The sequence below is a fragment of the Ranitomeya variabilis genome, chromosome 4, assembly GCF_051348905.1.
Source record: "Ranitomeya variabilis isolate aRanVar5 chromosome 4, aRanVar5.hap1, whole genome shotgun sequence".
NCBI lineage: Eukaryota > Metazoa > Chordata > Amphibia > Anura > Dendrobatidae > Ranitomeya > Ranitomeya variabilis.
The window spans coordinates 631,369,371-631,392,176 of NC_135235.1; the positions used below are offsets into that span (position 1 = coordinate 631,369,371).

Below are 22,806 nucleotides of genomic sequence, written 5' to 3' on the forward strand. Positions count from 1 at the left end.
ACACACGAAACTCGCCCTAAAACACACACAAGTCTGGTATTATCCTTCAAAAATAAAAATCTGATTAATAAGCAGACAAACTACAAGAGCAACAAATGTACCATATAGGAATCCGGCAGCTGTCAGTCACATGACCAGTCTATTATGTGTATGTGTGAGCTAATATATACTGCCAGGGGGTGGGCTTACTGTTGGCTGGGGATTTATCAGGCTGCCAATTTAGCTTACAAATACTGTGGTAAAAATACTGACCAAATAACGTGTGAACGAGGGCTAATACAGGAGGAGATGACATACAGATATATACTATATACAGGAGGAGATGACACACAGGTATATACTATTTACAGGGGAGATGACACAGGTATATACTATATACAGGAGGAGATGACACACAGATATATACTATATACAGGAGAGATGACACACAGGTATATACTATATAGAGGAGGAGATGACATACAGGTACATACTACATACAGGAGGAGATGACATACAGGTACATACTACATACAGGAGGAGATGACATACAGGTATATACTATATACAGGAGGAGATGACACACAGGTATATACTATATACAGGAGCAGATTACCTAGTTAAAGAAGACACATTTCCTTTCCATTTTAGGGGGAAAAAAAATAAAAATAAATATATATATATATATATATATATATATATATATATATATATATATATACACTCACCGGCCACTTTATTAGGTACACCTGTCCAACTTCTTGTTAACACTTAATTTCTAATCAGCCAATCACATGGCGGCAACTCAGTGCATTTAGGCATGTAGACATGGTCAAGACAATCTCCTGCAGTTCAAACCAAGCATCAGTATGGGGAAGAAAGGTGATTTGAGTGCCTTTGAACGTGGCATGGTTGTTGGTGCCAGAAGGGCTGGTCTGAGTATTTCAGAAACTGCTGATCTACTGGGATTTTCACGCACAACCATCTCTAGGGTTTACAGAGAATGGTCCGAAAAAGAAAAAAAATCCAGTGAGCGGCAGTTCTGTGGGCGGAAATGCCTTGTTGATGCCAGAGGTCAGAGGAGAATGGGCAGACTGGTTCGAGCTGATAGAAAGGCAACAGTGACTCAAATCGCCACCCGTTACAACCAAGGTAGGCCTAAGAGCATCTCTGAATGCACAGTGCGTCGAACTTTGAGGCAGATGGGCTACAGCAGCAGAAGACCACACCGGGTACCACTCCTTTCAGCTAAGAACAGGAAACTGAGGCTACAATTTGTACAAGCTCATCGAAATTGGACAGTAGAAGATTGGAAAAACGTTGCTTGGTCTGATGAGTCTCGATTTCTGCTGCGACATTCGGATGGTAGGGTCAGAATTTGGCGTAAACAACATGAAAGCATGGATCCATCCTGCCTTGTATGGAGCATCTTTGGGATGTGCAGCCGACAAATCTGCGGCAACTGTGTGATGCCATCATGTCAATATGGACCAAAATCTCTGAGGAATGCTTCCAGCACCTTGTTGAATCTATGCCATGAAGAATTGAGGCAGTTCGGAAGGCAAAAGGGGGTCCAACCCGTTACTAGCATGGTGTACCTAATAAAGTGGCCGGTGAGTGTATAGTATATACAGGAGGAGATGACATACAGGTATATGCTATGTATAGGAGGAGATGACATACAGGTATATACTATATACAGGAGGAGATGACACACAGATATATACTATATATAGGTGAGATGACACACAGGTATATACTATATACAGGAGATTACATACAGGTATATCTAATATATAAAGCTGAATGTGTGTATGTATGTATGTGTGTATGTCCGGGATTGGCATCTGCACCGTCGCAGCTACAGCCACGAAATTTTGCACAGTCACACGTCTGGACCCCGAGAGCGTCATAGGCTATGTTGTGAGGTGAAATTTTAACCCCGCGTGTTCCAATTCACCAAACAATTTTGCCCCTATCTACATAATGGGGAAAAAGTGAAGGGAAAAGTGTTGGAGGAAAATTGACAGCTGCCAGATGTGAACAATGGGGACTTAAAGAATGAGAGCGATGGCGCCAAAGAGTATATACCGTACAGTTGCTAAGGTGGGGCTCCGACATGGGATACTCACCACAAACGGGGATATGAACACAAACACAAAATGCGCCACACACTACCACGTGCTTGAACACATATACGACCCTCAGCACACATTTCACCACACACACACCAACCTCGCCACATAAAAGTCGAAACACAAAAGTCACCACTCAAAACTCGCCACGCGCAAAACTCGCTACATGCAAAACTCACCTCATGGAAAACTCACCTCATGCAAAACTTGCACACACAGAAAAATTGCCACATGTACAAAAGTTGCACCACATGCTAAAGTTGCCTCACACAAAACTTGCACATACTCAAAACGCACCACACATAAAACTCGCCACGCGCAAAACTCGCCATGCACAAATCTTGCTGCACACAACTTGCTACACTAACCTGTCACATGCAACTCGACACACAAAATGTTGCTACACGCATGTCACCACACAAAACTCATCTCACAAAAGTCGCTACATGCATGTCGCCACACGCAACTCAACACATGAAACTCGCCCTAAAACACACACAAGTCTGGTATTATCCTTCAAAAATAAAAATCTGATTTAATAAGCTGACAAACTACAAGAGCAACAAATGTACCATATAGGAAATACGGCAGCTGTCAGTCACATGACCTGTCTATTATGTGTATGTGTGAGCTAATATATACTGCCAGGGGGAGGGCTTCCTTTTGGCTGGGGATTTATCAGGCTGCCAATAGCAACCAATCACAGCTCAGCTTCTATTTTGCTACAGTTAATTAATCTGAGCTCTGATTGGTTAATATAGGCAACAAAGACATTCTCAGTATAACAAAGCTAATATATGTTGTGAAATTCTTCTATTAGCTTAGTTTTTGCCTTTTAATAATTAAATTTCTATCTATTTGTTTTGTGGTTTTTGCGTGCAGAATAAATTTTTGTTAACACATTCTATTTTGCTAACAGCAGTCACTAACCCGGGCGAAGCCGGGTAGTACAGCTAGTTACACATAAATTACAATGAGGTGCTGCAGGTAATCATGTGAACAGTGTCCAGGGCAGAGGAGGCACGTGAGGTTTCCCGCCACCTCCTTACAACTACTCACCTGGGTAGTCATCTGTAGGAATCTCCTCTTTACACCACTCATCACCCCTCACATATGTCTCTGTAGTATTAATATGAGGCAGATCTTCACCCTGAAAGAAATATTGTAAAAGTCACTTACAGATGGGAATATGATTTTGAAGAACAGAAAAGATTATAAATTAACATGAAAAACAAAAATGACAGCAGTAGTCATCACATAGCTGCAGGCCTCCTGTATAAATCCAACTTAATTATAACCAGCAGTTTCCATAAGCAGAAATTGTGAGAAGAAAAATTGTGAGAAGATCCAGACAACATCTAATGTCTATGGGCAGCATTATCCTGTCATCTCCACTACGTATACAGTAGCATGTAAAAGTTTGGGCACCCCTGGTCAAAATTACTGGTATTTGCAACAGATAAGCAAGTTGAAGATTAAATGATCTTTAAAGGGCCAGAAGTGAAAGATAACACATTTCCTTTGTATTTCAGTCAAAAAAATATATTGTAATTTTTTAACATTTTACATAAAAACTACAAAATGGAAAATAGGCAGAAAAGCTTGGGGACCCTACATGGTTAGTACTTAGTAGCACCCCCTTTTGAAAGTATCACAATTTTTGTGGCCCAAGAGCCTTTCAATTCTTGTTTGAGAGATTTTCATCCATTCCTCCTTGGAAAATTCTTCCAGTTCGGTGAGATTCGTGGGTCATCTTTCATGCAATGCTATTTTGAGGTCTAGCCACATATTTTCAATGATGTTCAGACCAGGGGACTGTGAGGGCCATTGTGAAACCTTCCTTTTGAAGTAGTCTATTGTGGATTTTGACGTGTGTTTAGGATCATTATCCATTTGTAGAAGCCATCCTCTTTTCAACGTCACCTATTTTACAGATGGTGATGTGTTTGCATCAAGAATTTGTTGAAATTTCATTGAAACGATTCTTCTTTCTACCTGTGAAATGTTTCCCTTGCCATTGGCTGCAATAGAACCCCAAACCATGATTTTTTCCACCCCCATGTTTAATGTTTGGCGAGATGTTCTTTTCATGAAATTCTGTGCCCTTTTTTCTTCACACATACCTAAGATCATTGTGGCCAAAGAGTTCTATTTTAACCTCATCGGTCAATAGGACTTGTTTCCAAAATGCATCAAGTTTATTTAGATGTTCTTTTGCATACTTCTGATGCTGAATTTTATTGTGAGGACTCAGGAGAGGTTTTCTTCTGATGACTATTCCGTGAAGGCGATATTTGTGCAGGTGTCTCTGAACAGTAGAACAATGTACCACAACTCCAGAGTCTGATAAATCTTTCTGAAGGTCTTTTGCAGTCAAGCAGAAGTTCTGATTTGCATCTCTAGCAATCCTACGAGCAGCTCTCACGGAAATTTTGCTTGGTCTTTCAGATCTTATCTTGACCTTCACTGCTCCTGTTAACTACAATTTCCTAATTACATTTCGACTTTGAGAGAAGAGCAACTTGAAAACTCTTTGCTATCATCTTATAGCCTTCTCCTACTTTGTGGGCCTCCACCATTTTCAGAGTGCTAGGCAGCTGCTTTAGAAGAACCCATGACTGCTGTTTTTTAGTAGAAAGTTAAAGGAGTCTGGGTTTTCATAAAGCTGGTAAGTTTGCATCACCTGGCCTTTCCTAATGATGAAGTGAACAAGTCCTAACTCCAATAGGCTAATTAAGATCTGACACCTTAGTCAAAGTTATCTGAACACACAAATCTACAAGGGTGTCCAAACTTTTGCATTGGCCCACTTTCCTTTTTGTAATTTTTTAAATGTAAAAAATTACTATATACAGTGTATATATATATATATATATATATATATATATATATATATATATACACTCACCGGCCACTTTATTAGGTACACCATGCTAGTAACGGGTTGGACCCCCTTTTGCCTTCAGAACTGCCTCAATTCTTCGTGGCATAGATTCAACAAGGTGCTGGAAGCATTCCTCAGAGATTTTGGTCCATATTGACATGATGGCATCACACAGTTGCCGCAGATTTGTCGGCTGCACATCCCAAAGATGCTCCATACAAGGCAGGATGGATCCATGCTTTCATGTTGTTTACGCCAAATTCTGACCCTACCATCCGAATGTCGCAGCAGAAATCGAGACTCATCAGACCAAGCAACGTTTTTCCAATCTTCTACTGTCCAATTTCGATGAGCTTGTACAAATTGTAGCCTCAGTTTCCTGTTCTTAGCTGAAAGGAGTGGTACCCGGTGTGGTCTTCTGCTGCTGTAGCCCATCTGCCTCAAAGTTCGACGCACTGTGCGTTCAGAGATGCTCTTAGGCCTACCTTGGTTGTAACGGGTGGCGATTTGAGTCACTGTTGCCTTTCTATCAGCTCGAACCAGTCTGCCCATTCTCCTCTGACCTCTGGCATCAACAAGGCATTTCCGCCCACAGAACTGCCGCTCACTGGATTTTTTTTCTTTTTCGGACCATTCTCTGTAAACCCTAGAGATGGTTGTGCGTGAAAATCCCAGTAGATCAGCAGTTTCTGAAATACTCAGACCAGCCCTTCTGGCACCAACAACCATGCCACGTTCAAAGGCACTCAAATCACCTTTCTTCCCCATACTGATGCTCGGTTTGAACTGCAGGAGATTGTCTTGTCCATGTCTACATGCCTAAATGCACTGAGTTGCCGCCATGTGATTGGCTGATTAGAAATTAAGTGTTAACAAGAAGTTGGACAGGTGTACCTAATAAAGTGGCCGGTGAGTGTATATATATATATATATATATATATATTTATTTATTTTTTTTTTCCCCCTAAAATGGAAAGGAAATGTGTCTTCTTTAACTTTGGGTCTTTTAGAGATCATTTCATCTTCAACTTGCTTAACTGTTCAAAATAAAAGTAATTTTGACCAGGGGTGCCCAAACATTTACATGCCACTGTAAAACATGCACTGAATGACCACTTTATTCATTCAATGTTGTTTTGGACTACGCCCTATAGGACCTCAGAAATTAATTGTGTCATAGACTCCACTAGTTATTGATTGTTCTGCAGTAATATTGACCCATGAAGACAAGATAGCTAATTGCAGTTGCCACAAATTGGATGGAGTTTCGGATAAGCTCTGAACAACCCAGAGATGCTTTATAGGACTGAGATCTGGGGAATGTGAGAACTGAGAAAGCAAGAAAAACCTCACTGCAATGTTTCTGGAAGCAACCCATGATTATACAACTATTGTGCCCTAGGCATTGTCTTTCTACCATTAACAGGTGTCATGGAGGGATGATCTTTGTTGACCACAAAACTTAGGTAAATCACAGTGTCCGAACCTCAATCCAGATAACATGGGACCCAGGATGTGCCAAGAATACATTTTCCCCCGCATTGTTACTCTACCTCTACCTTCTGGCTGTTTCGTCCATTCACTAAACCTATGCCCATTATATAAAATGTGTCACATGACAATGACTTGCATTTTTCCCCATTTGATGACATGGGGCCTAGCGAATGGAAGATAAAAGAGGTGATCAGAGGTCCAGAGACTGCAACATAGGTTTGTGGAAGGCAGAGTAGAGGTGAGATTTGATTTTAACCCCTTCTTAACTGATTAAATTTGTTCACATATATATGATGCAAACATCTCTTCGCCTGAATTAAACAAATCTAACAGAACTGAGTATCGTAAGATTCACTTAACTCTAATGAAATTGCTTAAATCCACAAAATTCTCTTTTATTGGATGTTTTTCCTAGATCAGACCATTCCCAGTATACTTTTGATGTAATTGATTGAAAAAAATCACGAGGTTGGCATTTTTAAAAAATATTGGCCCCAACTAATATACACTGGATTATGATAGATGTCTTTCAGATTGTCTGATATTGCTATTTTAATTTAGATTTACTGAAATTGATCCATGGAAAACTGATCATTTCATTTTACGCTGCACTGAGGGGTTAAAGGTTACTTTCTATATGTTGAAGCCCCAGTCAAGAAAGTGCTGGCATCTCTAACAAATTGGCTATTCAGTGTATAATACTGGTATTTTAGATTAAACTGAGCAGGAGACCTTCACAGCCTTCTACACATCATAGGGGATATTTCATGACACCTTCTCTCCATCTACCTGATGATCCTGTGGAAGAAGAGGACGGGGACATCTCTCTGGTGTTGTCCTCTCACTGGATAGAACTGGAGGAAACACATACAGGGACTGAATCCATTCTTTACATACAAATAATTATAGGCCGTGTGTATTTAGTTCTGTCTATTACCTGGTGATGTGAGGGGCTGGGGAACCTCCATCATGACGTCCTTGTACAGATCTTTGTGTCCTTCTAAATACTCCCACTCCTCCATGGAGAAATAGACGGAGACATCCTGACACCTTATAGGAACCTGACACATACAATGATACCGTCATCCCCCGATCCCTCCATAGCGTTACTGTATAATGTCCCAGCATTCCCAGCAGTGTCACCTCTCCAGTCAGCAGCTCAATCATCTTGTAGGTGAGTTCTAGGATCTTCTGGTCATTGATGTCCTCATGTATCAGGGGGTGAGGTGGAGGCTCTATGATTGGGCTCAGGGGTCTTCCCCATCCCTCAGACACAGGGGCCTGACAGCGCTCACTAGAGGTCTTCTTCACTACTGTGTAATCCTGGTTATGGAGAGACACATTAATAAACCTCACTACAGACATTTCCAGAGTCCTCACCTCTCCAGTTCTGTCCATCTGTTATTCCCATAGATAAGAATGATGTAATGTGACGTCATCAGAATCTCTCACCTCTCCAGTAAGCCGGAAGAGGATCTCTAGGGTGAGGTGTAAGATCCTCTCCGCCATCTTGTCCCTGTCCCTATCCATCCTTGTAGGGTCACTCAGGAGAATTCTCTTATATAGAAGATCTCCACTGAGAGGATCCGATATTGTAGGGACCTGAATGGGGAGAAGATGACGATGTAACATCATAAAGATCCCATATAAGAAACCTCCGGAGCTGTTACCGGCGTCACATGATCACTACATCCAGTCATGGCCCCGTCCTGCCCCCGGTATAACACACAGTCCCATTATAGTCACATACAGAGATTTATCACAGGCTCAGTGCTGAGGGGGTTACTGCCCCCTGCGCCCAGTAATGGGGAATCTCCAGCACCTACCTCCACCTGCAGAGCCGAACGCTAGATTTATGTAGATCACATTTACTGCCTCTTATCTGGAAATATATCTAATTTACTACAAACTCTAGGATGACTCCTCCCCACCATGTGACCCCTGACTCCTCCCCTCCTGTGACCTCATCACAGGTCCTGTGCGCACAGAGCAGCCATATATGTGGTGTGCGGCTCTGCAGGTGGAGGTAGGTGCTGGAGATTCTGTTGACTTTACTCTTATGTGTTGGACGCTTTTAGTGTAACCTATCTGTACTGCAGTAATAATTGATCAGTCATTATGAAAATTCTCAATTCTGAGGTAAAACCTGTATTTAGTGAAGTCAGACTCTCCCATTACTGAGATAGGAGATGGCAGATGCTATGAATACAATTCTTTGTAGATAAGAGCTAGAACCAGAGCTCCCCCCTAGGCATCCCTCCTATCTAGATCAGGGACGGCCGTATCGTTGGTGCAGCCTGTATGACTGCACAGGGACCCAAGAGGTGAGGCAGCCATTTTAACCTCCAAAGCAGGTGCAATTTTGCATTTTTAGGAGCTCTGGGCTACAAAGGGACCATATAATGTTCTTGCACAGGGGCACTTTTCTGTCTGTGTCCGCCAGTGACCTAGATAGAGGTCATAGACTTCGTAGATATCATTTACATATACAAGCACGTGAAGACAGTGGTAACCTCTGAGAAGTTCTCATAGATGGTTAAAAATATAAGTTTTAAAAAAAAGCTCCAGGTTCTTGATGAACGGTACATTGGTGGCTGATGAATTTTACTGAATTTCAGGTTAATTGGAAATAGATAAAAATGCAATAAGGTCTTATCCAGGTAAAGAGGTTAAAAGGAAAGGTAGAACTGCACACCTTAAAGGGTTGTGTAAGGTACGCCTATAATCCGGATGCTGCAGCTTCTACGAGATTCTCAGAATTAAATGTCGGGAAAATGGAAGTAATTCGGCGCTTTCTGGAGTCAAGACAATACAATAATAAAAGTGATATGTAGGTTTATTGTCAATGCGTTTCAGAGTCACACCGACTCATTCTTCAGGACAACCATACATAAAAACGTAAAGGTGAACCCTGATCGAGGGTATAGGGCAGGGGTGGGGCCATTTACGGCCCTCGATTACCCTCTATCAGGCCCCCGAGTAGATTCTCAGGGACCGCATTCTTGGGCAGGGAGGTGTATTTTGATTACAACCAGCTCATTAATTTCTTCTAGCTCTGTTAGCACACACATGCAGTGATCACTACTGAACATCGATGGGCACGCAATGAAAGATTACGTCCTCAAATCAGTGCCAGAGTCAGGATGTACTTTATGGGCGGAGTTTGTACGGCCCCCAAAGGATGGTATAAATATTCAAATGGCCCTTGGCAGAAAAAAGATTCCCCACCCCTGGTATAGGGGAACCTCAGCAAAAGACCGCGCTGTTACTGAAAATAAATCTCTACACAAAGACCAACACTGATATTACCACTATATGGTGACCATATAGTGGTTGTTACCAGACCTGCAGACCATACAAGTAAAAACAGTACAGTTATATAGAGTAACTTACAGCTGACGTTCTTTCTGGTGGAAAAGATTATTTTCCCGTCTTTTCCATCCGGTCCAGACCAACATGTCAACTTCTTCCCGTCACGAGTCATCTGTAGAGATGAGATTTCCATCACTGTCCCCATCTATACCCAATTTGCACAAACTCCTCATCCTGCTGATAGCAGAATACTGAGTCATCGCTGCCAAGTATGTGTCCCTATTGCTGCACCTGCAATGTGGTACAAAAACAGCTCCTCTTTCTGCCCCACATAATAATGCCACCACTGTGCCCAATACAAAGTTATTTGTGCTCACTTGTGCTCTCTAGATGGTAAAATTGCTCCCTTAAAATTATTAATTCTCTGTGCAAATGCCCTAGAAAAGTGTCCACATTTTGCTCCTTTGATGGTTACAATCATCTAAGTGCCCCTATAACACTAATGCTTCTTAAGTGCCCACTTAACATTAAATAATGTCCACTGGGTCCCCCAATATACAGCTCCTCTATACACAGTATAGTGGACCCACATCTCCCTTAAATAGAGTATGATGACCCCACAGCTTCCCTATATACTGTATGATAGGTCCTTAGTTTATTCACAATATAATGCATACAGCTTCCATATACACAGTATGGAGGGCCCACAGCTCCCCTATAACCAGTACCACTGTCAGTACATGAATGCTGCATGAAAACCACAGTCGGTACACAAATGTAGAACTAGAACCACTATTGGTAAATGTATGCAGTGCCATTCTATTAAATTATTGATGTTAGTGCATGCCACAAGATCGCCCTACATGGAGAAATATTGGACAAGATTTTTATCCCAGTTGCAGAACAAAGAAATCTGATTATCGCTCGCTAGGAGATTCCTCTGCTGTAGCCTGGAATCTGAGAGCTCAGGCTAACTCTTGGGCAGATCAAAATCTATAATAAGATAATTCAGTTCACTTTGTGTTATAAGTAGTGATGATCATACAGTAAAAAGCTTGAATGCTCTGTACTCGAATCGAGCAAGTCGGGTTTGGATGCTCAAACGGGCTGGACTCAAGTAATGAGTATAATAGAAGGCAATAGGAAACTCAAGCGTTTTACGCAACTTTTACGGATTGACAATAAAACATATAAAACCAAAGCTAAAATGGACTTTACAAAAAAAAAGGAAACATTATTTCTAGGGTTGATCAAATAGCTTTGGATAAGTGCTTATCCGAATAGCTATAGCACTTTCCGAATAGCTGCCTTGGTAACCTGGATACCTGTAGCGCTCCGGATAATCAGCTGTTCGGAGCCGCAGCTGCATGTTTCGTGGCTGTGTGACATTCACAACAGATGCAAGGAGAGTCCAACAAACAGGCTATTCATACATGTGTTGTGACTGTCACACAGCTGCGATCAACCCGAATTATTTCCTGCATAATGACTTGTATATAAGGCAAAATTAAAAAAAGACTGCCTCCCCACCCCTTAATAGCCGGGCCACCTCTCATCGTATTTCGACGTTGCCTATGACTACAGTAGATGACATAGACCTGGAAATAAAACTATATCCCCCCGAAGATAAGCATAAAGATAAAGCAGTTATTCCATGGCAATTAGGGTAGGAGTCAGGTAACCCACACTTTGCTCTCCCTTCTATCCATGTGCTTTATTCCTATCCTCCTATGTTCCCTTGCCATCCACATTCACAGCCCCATCTCTCCTACATCATGACTCATATACATCAGCTCCTCTCTCCTTCTCTCTCCCATGTACAGTAAAGCTCCCATGTACTTCTCACCTTCCTGAAAAACCTCAGCCAATCTTGCCCAAACACACTGCACAAAAAAACTTCGTACAGTTTCTACTTGCTCTTTATCTTCCTACTCCTACTGATTTCAGGGGACATCTCCCCCAACCCTTGTCCACCGTCCACCATCCTCAACCCCTACCCTACCTCACACCGAAACCTTACTAAACTTACTAATATTAGTTGCCCTCCTTCATCTCCTTCTTTTAATTGTGCCCTTTGGAATCCACGGTCTGTATGAAACAAGCTTTCTTTCCTACACAATTACTTTCTGAAAAACTCTCTTAATCTGTTGGCCCTCACGGAAACCTGGATTCAGGATTCTGACACTGTCTCTCCTGCTGCCATTTCCCATGGTGGCTTACAATTCTCACATTCCCCAAGACCCACAAACAGACATGGTGGTGGAATCGGCATACTCCTGCCCCCAGAATGCACTTTCCAGGTCATCCCCCCAGTTCCATCACTCTCATTCCCTTCTTTTGAGGTCCACATCATCAGGCTTTTCCATCCCCTCTCCCTCAGAGTAGGGGTCATATACCACCCCCAGGCTCACCCACCCACTTCCTGGACCATTTATCTGCCTTGCTGCAGCACTTCATGTCCTCAGAACTACCAACCCTTATTCTGGGAGACTTCAACATCCCAATAAACAGCCCCACTTCCACATCTGCATCCCAGCTTTTATCACTAACCACTTCTCTAGGCCTCTCACAGCTCTCAACCTTTGAAACTCACAAAGACGGTACCACCCTTGACCTGGTCTTTGTCTGGCTCTGTTCAATCTCCTGCCTAGATACAGTAACTCACCACTTCCCCTCTCTGACCACAACATTCTCTCCTTCACGCTCACAATTCCTTGCCCACCTCAGCAACTCCTACCTACCACACATCCTGAAATCTACATGCTATTAACCCTCATACACTTTCAGACACCCTATACTCATCACTGTCCCCAATCTCGTCTTTTTCCTGTCCTGATCTGGCTGTACATCACTACAATGACACACCTAAAAGCACCCTTGACCAATTAGCTCCCCTCAACCTCAGAACCTCCAAACACAGAGTAAAACAACCCTGGCTCACATCGCAAACCCGATTTCTCCAGCGATGCTCTAGGTGTGCTGAATGCTTATGGAGGAAAACTCACACACCAGAAGACTTCATACACTTCAAATTTATGTTAAGAACCTATAACTCTGCCCTTCACCTCGCCAAACATACCTACTTCAACACCCTGATCTCACTATCCAACAACCCCAAGAAACTTTTTGACACCTTTCACTCCCTCCTCAGGCCAATAGCACAAGTCCCTATCACAGACATTTGTGCTGATGACCTGGCCTCCCACTTTTTAGAGAAAATAGGTAATATCCATCAGGAATTCAGCTCCCAGCCACCAAGTGCAGTGACTCCCATCCCTCCCTGCATTTCCCCTGGCTAACTCTCCACATTCGATCCCATCACAGAAGAAGAAGTCTCCAGGCTCCTCTCTTCTTCTCGTCCAACTACATGCACTACTGACCCCATTCCCTCTCATCTCCTCCAGTCTCGCTCTCCAGTCGTCACAACTCACCTAACTACAATCTTTAATCTCTCCCTCTCTGGCATTTTCCTCTCCTCCTTCAAACACTCTTTCATTACTCCATTACTAAAGAAACCCGCCCTCGACCCATCCGACACAAACAACTACAGACCAGTCTCCAATCTCCCCTTCATCTCTAAACTCTTGGACTGTCTGATCTACTCCCACCTTACCCGTTATCTCTCCACTCATTCCCTCCTAGACCCTTCACAGTCCGGTTTCTCCCCCTACATTTGACAGAAACTGCACTGATCAAGGTGACCAACGACCTTCTGACAGCAAAATGTAACAGTGACCACTCTCTGCTCATTCTTCTCAACCCTTTTTGCAGCTTTCGACACTGTTGACCACCGTCTCCTACTCTCTAGGCTCTAGTCACTAGGCATTAAGGACACTGCTCTCTCCTGGTTCCCTTCCTATCTTTCTGACCGCTCCTTCAGTGTTTTGTTCACTGGCTCCACTTCATCTCCTCTTCCTCTCACTGTTGGTGTACCTCAGGGCTCAGTCCTTGGCTCCCTTCTCTTGTCCCTGTACACGGCCCCAATTGGACAGACCATTAGTGGATTTGGCTTTCAGTACTATCTTTATGCTTATGACACGCTACTGTACACGTCATCCCCTGACCTTAGCCCCGCGGTACTACAGAACGCCAGTGACTGTCCGCAGTCTCCAACATCATGTCCGCTCTCTATCTGAAACTCAACCTCTCCAAAACTGAACTTCTACTCCTGCCATCTACTAACCTGCCTAAATCTGACATTTCCCTCGCCGTGGATGGAACCATAATAACACAGCAGGCATGCTGTTTGGGTGTTATGTTTGACTCCGATCTCTCCTTCACATCCCATATACAATATCTTTCTCAATCTTGCCACTTACACCTAACTAACATCTCTAGAATCTTCCCTTTTCTCACCATGGAAAGAACAAAAACCCTCTCTGTCGCCTTGATCAACTCCCGCCTGGACTACTGCAATTCTCTTTTAATTGGCCTCCCCCTTACTCGACTTTCCCCTCTCCAGTCTATCCTTAATGCAGCAGCCAGGGTTGTCCATCTATCTAATCAGTATTCAGACGTGTCCGCTCTTCACCAGTCATTACACTGGCTGCCCATTCATTATAGAATCCAATTCAAAGTACTTGTTCTCACCCACAAAGTTCTCCATAGTGTGGCACCCCCTTTCCTCTCTCATTTCGGTCTATCAGCCTAACCGATCACTGCGCTCTGCAAACGACTTTTGACTAACCTCTGCACTAATCCGTACCTCCCACTCCCGACTCGAAGACTTCTCCCGTGCTGCGCCAATCCTCTGGAATGCTCTGCCCCAAGATATTAGGACTAGTGATGAGCTAATATACTCGTTACTCGAGATTTCCCGAGCATGCTCGGGTGACCTCCGAGTATTTTTTAGTGCTCGGAGATTTAGTTTTCATCGCTGCAGCTGAAATCTCGAGTAACGAGTATATTCGCTCATCACTAATTAGGACCATCCACAATTTGCATAGTTCTAGGCGCTCGCTCAAAACACATTTGTTCATAGCGGCCTATCATGTTCACTAATCAAAGTCATTTTATGTTTTTGTGTGTAGCCCATTCACTATTTCCATCTATCCCCCACCCCCTGAAGATGGTTGGACCATCATTGTAAATACATCATTGTAAATCCACACCTGTACTTTGTATCTCCCCCACCTCATTGTAGATTGTAAGCTCTCACAAGCAGAGTTGTCTTATTTTGCTTTAATTATTGTATTGTTAACGTTGTTACTTAAGACTGTTGTGTTTGTAACTGTTAAACTGTAAAGCGCTGCGAACTATGTTGGTGCTATATAAATAAAGATTATTATTATTATTATTATTACATCCACAGGTAGTCACCAGTAAAATTAGAAATAAAGACTGAAATACACCCTGGAAGACAAAAGTGCCGCATGATTACCCTCTACTAATTTGGAGCAAGTGACCCATAATGATCTTCTAAAAATTTGGATAAAGTAACGCATAATGACCTTCTAAAAATTTGGAAAAAGTCACTATAATGACCCTTTTACCCCTTTACCCCCTGAGCTTTTTTCGGTTTTGCATTTTCGTTTTTCACTCCCCTTCTTACTAGAGCCATAACTTTATGTTATGTGCAGAGGCTGACCGGAATGCAGACGGGCATGTTGTTGCTGGTATTCAACTACTGCCGTCTCCTCATAAAGCCTTGCCAATGTTTACAATGTAGAGTTTCAGCTCGTGGTCATATGGCACACTAGTCGGTGAGCTGGCACTTGCAAGCGCTGCTGCAGCACTGCCAGATTGGCGTCAGCTATAGCTGAACTGCGGAAATGGGCGCACAAGTATCTCGGGCAAATCTTGGTACATTTTCAGAAAACACTGAACCACTAAGTTGAGCGCACGTGGGCCAGGCATGGCATGTGTGCAAGCTTGCCAAGCTTCAGAGCTGCCACCAAGTTACAGCCATTATCACACACAATCATGCCTGCTTGTACGTTCAGTGGCAAGAGCCACAGATCTGTCTGGTCTTTTATACTTTTCAAAAACTTTGCGTTTCTCATCTAAACAAATTATTTTCAGCAGATCATGTTACCGCTTCACCGAGGCCGTGCTCCAGTGCTTACAGCTTGCAACTGATATGGTTGACAATCAGAGATGGAGGAGGTGGAGGAAACTTTGATGGAACTAGGGCCTGCGTTCCTCGGCGTTGGTAGCAGATGTGCCATCCCAGGGTCCGACCCAGTCCCAGCCTCCACTAGGTTCACCCAGTGTGCCATCAGGGAAATATAGCATCCTTGGCCACAAGCACTTGTCCACGTATTGGTCATTAAGTGGACCTTCCCTCTAACTGTGTTGGTCAAGGCATGGGTGATATGGGACACGTGATGGTGATAGGCGAGGACAGCACACCGGGAAAAATAGTGGAAGCTGAGTACCGAGGGACAGCGGCAGCCATGAGTTTGCAGAAAGCTTCAGTGTCCATGAGCCTAAACTGCAACATTTCCAGGGCAAGCAGTCTGGAAATGTGCCCACTTAGTATTTGTGCCTGTACGTGGGTGGCTGGGTATTTACACTTACATTCCAAGGCCTGGGGTATGGACAGCTGAATGCTGCACTAAGATAAGGAAATGGACGTGGATGCTGATGGTGTCTGCGAATGTGAAATGACAGGTGCTGGGCTGGAGACATTCGCACCTGCTTCCTGGACAGGGGATTGGCAAGCACATGGCACAAGGGAAGAGGGAGTGTCACTCACAGACACTGATTGTGGACCCAGGCGTTCAGTACACCTAGTCGGGTGCTTTGTTGACTTGTGCCTGAGTATTCTTAGTGGTGGTCAGGACCCTGCTGATCTTAGTATGGCACAGGTTGCAAATGACCATTCGTTTATCGTCTGCACTTTATTTAAAAAAGATTGGGGAACACCTAACCCTTGGGGAACAGTTGCCCGGTTTTTTTTTCTGGGTCAGTGACTTCATCGTTCATAACCTAGTCCCCTCTATAATTTGTAAAGCGCTGCGGAATATGTTGGCGCTATATAAATAAAATTATTATTATTATTTATTATTATAACCTAATCTTCCACTTCCACACTCTGGTCCTCCTAACTTGTTGAATTAACAACATAACTTGTTGGCAAATGTATCTCCTCATCATTTACCTCTTGATACACGAATTTCCTTGCTTCACCGTCGTGTTCTTCTGACTGTGGCTGCTCAAATATTTGTGCATCACTACATCCTGCTTCTCATGTACCACTTGAAATGTGCAGGGCGAGAGGCCAGAATCAATAAATGGAAATGTAAAGAGCTTCTCAGAGTGTCCAAGTGTGTGATCACTTGTATCCTGGGACTCGCCATGATGGGAGGAAGGAGGATCAAGGTGTGGATTATGTGGTCCAGACTCGTGGCTAGTGAGACTGGACCGTGTGGAAGACAGGGTGGTGCTGGGAAACATACTGGAGGCATCCAAACAACCACTTGTTTGCATTGTTCTGGCTTCAAAAGTAGTTTCCTGCTTACCCAGGGAAAGTGGAACAGAAAGCTAGGTCTCATGGATGAGCATATTTGTTGTGCTTCTGCAGCAGGCACAGTTTCAACTGGCCCATGGCATTGGCCTCAACGTACACTATCAGCAACATGTCCACTTCCCCGTCCCTTACTGCAAGCACCAATCGTTGGCATTTAACCCCTCTGATTTCTCTGTCAGTAGTGACCGCAGCATAGAGAAGCATCGCACAAGGGGCTCCCTGCGCTCTTCCATCAGAACAACACGATGACCGCACCAAGATGATCGCGGGGTCCTTCCTGGTCCTGCAGGGAAGGTGGCTTGCGAGCACCTGCTGAGAGCAGGCGGCGGCATGCCTCCTTCCCTGCCTGTCAGATCCTGCAGTGCAGAGTATCAGATCAGCGATCTGCTGTGAAATAGTAATGTCCCGTATTGGAACAATGTAGTAAAGTAAACAAAATATATTATAATGTGTAAAAATATATTTAAAAAAAAATCCCCAAATAAAGAGAAAATAAATAAAATAAATATTTTACCAATAAATACATTTATGTACATAAAAAAGTACACATATTTGGTATGGCCGCGTCTGTAACTACCCACTCTATAAAACTGTCCCACTAGTTAACCCCTTCAGTGAAAATCATAAAAAAATAAAAAATGAGGCAAAAAACAATGCTTTATTATCATACCGCCAAACAAAAAGTGAAATATAACGCAATCAAAAAGGTTTATGTAAATAAAAATGGTACTGCTGAAAACATCATCTTGTCCCACAAAAATCAAGCTGCCATACAGTTCCATCAGCAGAAACGTAAAAAAGTTATAGCTCTCAGAATAAAGCGATGCTAAATAATTATTTTTACTTATAAAAGCGGCAAAACATAAAAAATATATATAAATGAGGTATCGCTGTAATGTTACTGACCCAAAGATTAAAGCTGCCTTATCAATTTTACCACACGTGGAATGGTATGAAAAAAAAGCAGTTCCTGAATTGCTGTTTTTTGATCATTCTGACTCACAAAAATCAGAATAGAAGGTGACCAAAAAATGTAATGTGCCCGAATGGAACCTATAGAAACGTCAGCTTGTTCCGCAAAAAACAAGCCCTCACATGACTGTCAGCCAAAATATGAAAAAATTATTGCTCTCAAAATATGGTGATGCAAAAACTAGTTTTTGCAAAAAAAAGCATCTTTTAGTGTGTGACAGCTATCAAATGTAAAAACGCAATATAAATCTGTTACTGCTGTAATAGCACCGACCCAAAGATTAAAGTCGACTAACCACTTATACTGCACGAGGAACAGCGGAAAAAATAAATTAAACCAATTCTTCACATGCTGTTGATTTTTTTCATTCTGCCTCCCAAAGATCGCAGTAAGTCTTGGCGCATATTTATCCTGCGCTGAGTGCTTACATCGGGCTTTCCGTGTAAATCTCTGAAATACGTGATTCAGACAGAATTTCTGGCAGAACAATCCCTATAATGAGGCAGATGGAGGCAGTGTGGACGCCATCTGACCTTAGATCCGGCAGTGTCGGTTTTTTTAGGATTGCAGAAAAGTGCCATCAGCCACAGTTTTGTGCACTTCTGAAAAGAAGGACACCGCTGAACAGAGCCCAGACAGAGTCTAGAGTAACACAGCTGCCTCACTATAGTGACAGGATTCATGGGGGGGGGGGGTCATCTGAATCATGTCACTCTGAGATTTAGATGGAAACCCCAAAGTAAGTGCTCATCGTAACGTGCTGGATAACTGTGATCCCAAACATTATGTAAAATGTTCCCAATAAAAGCTTCCACTCAGTCTACAAAAAAAGCTAATCCCCACTCAGATCTGTCATCTGTTAACGGAAATATAGGGGGCATCCACGTTACTGGCAGCACAAAGGCTCTGGAAAAGCTAAATTGCTCCCCACCTGCCAAAAGAAATTCAGCAAATTCTCCGCTTCCAAATCCAAATGCCCTCCTCCCTTCTGAGCCCCAGTATGTCTAAACAACATTTAGCACCCACATTTCTGGCATTTCTGTAATGATGAGAGCCCACCTAATTTACAGGTGCTTGTCTCCAGAAGCGCAGGCTGGGCATAATTTACTAGTCACTACAACGGCAGTTTGCAATTTTCACTCAGCAACATCCACTGCTGCCTGTTTCTGGAAAACACTCATGGAGTCAAAATCGTCACTACATCTGTAGATAAATTCCCAAAGGGGTATTATTTCCAAAATGGGATCACTTGAGGGGGGATTCTGCTTTTCTAGCACTTAAGCCTCTTTCACACTTCCGTCAGGACGGGTCCGTCGCAATGCGTTGGGTCAACGTACCGACGGAATTTTTTGCACGACGTGGGCAGCGGATGTAGTTTTTCGACGCATCCGCTGCCCATTCTGCAGTCCGGGGAGGAGTGGGCGGAGTTTCGGCCGCGCATGCGTGGTCGAAAATGGCGGACGCGACAGACAAAAAAAAGTTACATTGAACTTTTTTGTGACGACGGTCCACCAAAACACGACGAATCCGACGGACGCGACGTGTGGCAATCCGTCGCGATCTGTCGCTTAAAGAAGTCTATAGGCAAAAAACGCATCCTGCAAGCACATTTGCAGGATCCGTTTTTTGCCCAAAACGACGGATTGCGATGGATTGCAAAAAACGGAAGTGCGAAAGAGGCCTTAGGGGCTCAGTATAAGGAATCCACAAACTAGTCTAGGAAAATCTGCGTTCCAAGTGGCAAATAGCGCTCTGTCCCTCCTGAGTGTCTCCGTATGGCAAAGTAGTACTGTTCAGCCACATATGGGGTATTTCTACATTCAGCAGAAATTGTGGGAGAAATTCTGGTGCCATTTGTACCCATTTCCCAGTGTGAAAATGTAAAACTTGGGGCTAACACACAATCTTGGTGGTAGAATGTAAATTATTTTTTCTTCACTGCCCAATGGTATAAAAGTCTGTGACACACCTGTGGTGTCAATATGATCACTGCACCCCTAGATGAATTCATTAAGAGGTTTAGTTTGTAAAATGGGGTCACTTATGGGGGATTATGCTATTCTGGCACCTCAGAAGCTCTGTCAATGTAACATGGCACCCTCAAACAAGTGCAGCAAAATCTGCACTGTAATATGGCGTTACTTCCCTTCTGAGCTTTGCACTGTGCCTCAAAAGTAGTTTTCAACCACATATGAGGTATCGGCCAACTCAAGAGAAATTGGACAAACTTTGGGGTCCGTGGTCTCCTTTTGCCCTTGTAAAAATAAAAAAATTGTAGCTAAAAAAGATTTTTGTGGGAAAAATGTGATTTTTTTTTTTTTTACATTTTCACAGCTTAACGTAATAAACTTCTGTGAAGCACCTGGGGGTTCAAGATGCTCAATACACATCTAGATAAGGTTCCAAAGGGGTCTATTTTCCAAAATGGTGTCACTTATGGGGGATTTCACTGTTTAGGCATATCGGGCTCTCCAAACGCGACATGGCAACCGCTAATTATTCCAGCATATTTTATATTCAAAAAGTCAAATGGCGCTTCTTCCGTTCCAAGCCCTGCCATGCACCCAAACAGTAGAGTTCCCCCACATATGGAGTATCGGCGTACTCAGGGGAAATGGCACAACAAAATGTATGGTCCATTTTCTCCTGTTACCTTTGCAAAAGTAAAAAAAATTGAGTCTAAATGAACATTTTTGTGAGAGAAAAGTAAATGTTTATTTTTTCCTTCCACCTTCCAAAAATTCCTGTGAAGCACCTGAAGGGTTAATAAACTTCTTGAATGTGGCCTTGAGTACATTGATGGGTGCAGTTTTTAGAATGGTGTCATTTTTGGGTATTTTCTGTCATATTGGCCCCTCAAAGTCACTTCAAGTGTGAGGTGGTCCCTAAAAAAAATGGTTTTGCCAATTTTGTTGTAAAAATGAGAAATCGCTGGTCAACTTTTAACCCTTATAACTTCTAACAAAAAAAATTATGATTGGATCGCAGCTAGATACCTATAGCTACTACTGCGCAGGCTCGGCGGGCACCATTTTCATATAGTTTCTTTTTCCTAGCTTTTCCTGTTTTTGCACATAATACTGCAATAGCATTATTAAACCCTGCCTAGGTGCCTCTAATCCTAAACTTTCCCTCCGCTGAATGCAGGTAACAGCAGATTTACTTCAGAAAGGAAACTATTTGGCGCTAAAAAGGCCTGTTGTTTTAATGTTGCAGGACCAGTATATAATTACTCCTATAGCAATCCTATTAAATCCTGACTAAATCCCTGCTCTAATCTAAGCTCTCCCTGAACTGTTTCCTGAATACAGTGTGCCGAGCATTGCATCACTGGGTCTTATATTAGACCCCATAACGCCATGTGGCTGGCCAATCACAGTAATGCCACTACCACGATGTCTTCGGCATTACAGTGACTGGCAGGTAATCCCCACATGTTTATTGGCTGTGTAACATGCGCCATGCATGCGAGGCGGGGATTCGAGCATTCAATCTAAGCACCCAGATACTCAAGTGATATCTGAGTATCACTGATTAAATTTGCACATCACTAGTTATATCCCTACCACTCTTATGCTGATGTCCCCGTTTTGATGCCATTATGTATGCGATGTGACTGTTCTACTCCATGATAGTTTACAGAGATTATGCGCCTTACATGCCGCCATCACCGCTGCTGCCAGTGATTAACTGTAATGTTCATGTGAAGGTGTGATGTCGCTTCGACCTCAAGCATGGAGGCGCTTCCTTCATAAGATACTAAATATTCCAGTCCAAATTAACAGACAGCATTTGTAGATGTAATCCTCATGTGTTTCTGCTAATTATTTGCAGTAATTGCATTATTACATGAGATTTTTATGATGTGACATCATCATCTTCTTCCCATTCAGGTTCCTACAATATCCTCTCAGTGGAGCTCTTTTATCTAAAAGAATTTTCCTGATCGATCCATCAAGGATGGATAGTGACAGGGACAAGATGGCGGAGAGGATATTACACCTCACCCTAGAGATCCTCTGCCGGCTTACTGGAGAGGTGAGAGATTCTGATCACGTCACATTACATCATTCTTCTCTATGGGAATAACAGATGGACAGAACTGGAGAGGTGAGGACTCTGGGAATGTCTGTAATGAGATTTATTATTGTGTCTCTCCATAACCAGGATTACACAGTAGTGAAGAAGACCACTAGTGAGCGCTGTCAGGCCTCTGTGTCTGAGGGATGGGGAAGACCCCTGAGCCCAATCACGAGGCCTCCACCTCACCCACTGATACATGAGGACATCAATGACCAGAAGATCCTAGAACTCACCTACAAAATGATTGAGCTGCTGACTGGAGAGGTGACACTGCTGGGAATGCTGGAAAATTATACAGTAGATCTATGAAGGGGTCAGGGAATGATGATGATATCATTGTATGTATCAGGTTCCTATAAGGTGTCAGGATGTCGCTGTCTATTTCTCCATGGAGGAGTGGGAGTATTTAGAAGGACACAAAGATCTGTACAAGGACGTCATGATGGAGGTTCCCCAGCCCCCCACATCACCAGGT

General features: G+C 43.1%; 2 protein-coding genes across 2 annotated transcripts in view; one reads left to right on the forward strand and one right to left on the reverse strand.

The window, feature by feature from the left end:
* Window positions 1–22,806, reverse strand: part of LOC143768146 (uncharacterized) — a 350,260-nt gene that overhangs the window by 20,379 nt on the left and 307,075 nt on the right. Inside the window, exons 3-5 of the mRNA XM_077256834.1 lie at window positions 7,430–7,553; window positions 7,282–7,346; window positions 3,174–3,264 (exon numbers count right to left, since the gene is read on the reverse strand). Of these exons, the coding sequence (XP_077112949.1) occupies window positions 3,174–3,264; window positions 7,282–7,346; window positions 7,430–7,553 (280 nt within the window). The remainder of the gene's footprint in view (window positions 1–3,173; window positions 3,265–7,281; window positions 7,347–7,429; window positions 7,554–22,806) is intronic.
* The window catches only part of LOC143767267 (uncharacterized), a 32,769-nt gene continuing 18,440 nt past the window's right edge, over window positions 8,478–22,806 (forward strand). Inside the window, exons 1-4 of the mRNA XM_077255472.1 lie at window positions 8,478–8,518; window positions 22,142–22,286; window positions 22,416–22,595; window positions 22,681–22,804. Of these exons, the coding sequence (XP_077111587.1) occupies window positions 22,209–22,286; window positions 22,416–22,595; window positions 22,681–22,804 (382 nt within the window). The 5' untranslated portion in view covers window positions 8,478–8,518; window positions 22,142–22,208. The remainder of the gene's footprint in view (window positions 8,519–22,141; window positions 22,287–22,415; window positions 22,596–22,680; window positions 22,805–22,806) is intronic.